The sequence below is a fragment of the Austrofundulus limnaeus genome, unplaced genomic scaffold, assembly GCF_001266775.1.
Source record: "Austrofundulus limnaeus strain Quisiro unplaced genomic scaffold, Austrofundulus_limnaeus-1.0 Scaffold501, whole genome shotgun sequence".
NCBI lineage: Eukaryota > Metazoa > Chordata > Actinopteri > Cyprinodontiformes > Rivulidae > Austrofundulus > Austrofundulus limnaeus.
In genome coordinates, this window is record NW_013952903.1 from 385796 (window position 1) to 387040 (window position 1245).

Consider the following 1245-nt stretch of genomic DNA (forward strand, 5'->3'; position numbering starts at 1 on the left):
TGTGTGTGTGTGTGTGTGTGTGTGTGTGTGTGACCTCTGACCTTCGTTGGAGAGGATGATGAACTTGGAGGGTTTGATGACCTTCCCGTCCAGCGTCCAGGTGACAGCAGCCTCGGTGGCGGCGAGGCGACACTGCAGCTGGAGGCGCTGACCGTCCAGAACCCTCAGATCATTCAGCTTCTCCACGAACTCCGGTGCTCCTCCTCCTCCTCCAGTCTTCTTCTCATGGACCTCTCCATCCACACAGTTGTTGACCTTCTCTCCGTTCTTCTCAGGGCCCAGTGGGTTCTTCTTGTTGGCTAAGACGGAGCGGAAGTCCGCGGCGTTCTTGGTGGGCGTRTCGGTTGGTTTGCTGCCATTGGTGTTGGTGGTGCCCTTCTTCCCCAGCACGCTGCGGAAGTCCACCTGCTGCGAGTTCGCCTTCTCCTCTGTCTTGGCTTTCACGCTCCTGAGGTTGGACTTAAAATCCATGAGGTGGCCTTGGTCTGAGATGGTGCTGGAGGTCTGAAGGTCCTGGTGTCCCAGCAGCRAGCCAAAGTCCAGCTGCTGCACCTCCCTCTGTCCCAGCTCCTCTTCCTGCTGCTCCCTGGTCTCCACTGAGGGTTCCTCCTCCTCCTCCTCCTTCCTCTTCCTGTCCTCCTGGTCCAAGAGCTGCAGGTTCTGCTTCTCTCTGGCCTCCTGCCACTGCTGACTGCCACTGCTGCCTCTTCCTCTCAGGTCAGCAGCTCCAGCTGATCCTCCTCCTCCTCCTCCTCCTCGTCTTCCTCCTGCAGCAGCAGCTCTGAACAAACCAGCAGAGAGAGACAGATGGAAAGAGGAGAGAATAAACAGGAGTTAGGCTCCGCCTCCTCAGTGTGGAGGGAGGAGGATGAGGAGGTTGGAGGAAGAGGAGCTGAACTCAGATTGTTCTTGTTGCATCATAAATGACTCAACTTCCCTTTTATGGGCATGAATGAAGTGATGTGAACGGAGTCGACCCTGAACACAACATTCCTCTTCCTCCTCCTCTTCCTCTCAGCCTCAGTTCCTTTTACCTCGGGGACTCTTCTTCTATCTGCAGGTTGTTGCAACAACAGATCCGATTGGTTCAAAACTCCCTGACAGCACTCCTAATAAGACAGGCAGACAGAAACACAGAGTGGAAAGGAAGCCTGCTGAGTCAGCAACAAAGAAAACAGCATTTTGATTTAGTTGATAGGATAGTGTGTAGAGAAGGAAGGAAGGAAGGAAGGAAGGAAGGAAGGA

General features: G+C 54.4%; 1 protein-coding gene across 1 annotated transcript in view; it reads right to left on the reverse strand.

The window, feature by feature from the left end:
- The window catches only part of mylkb (myosin light chain kinase b), a gene marked incomplete in the record, with an annotated part of 20864 nt that extends 20083 nt beyond the window's left edge, over positions 1-781 (reverse strand). The window contains 1 exon segment of the mRNA XM_014025816.1: positions 42-781. Coding sequence (XP_013881270.1) covers positions 42-471 — 430 coding nt within the window.
- Between the last annotated feature and the right edge of the window lie 464 nt (positions 782-1245).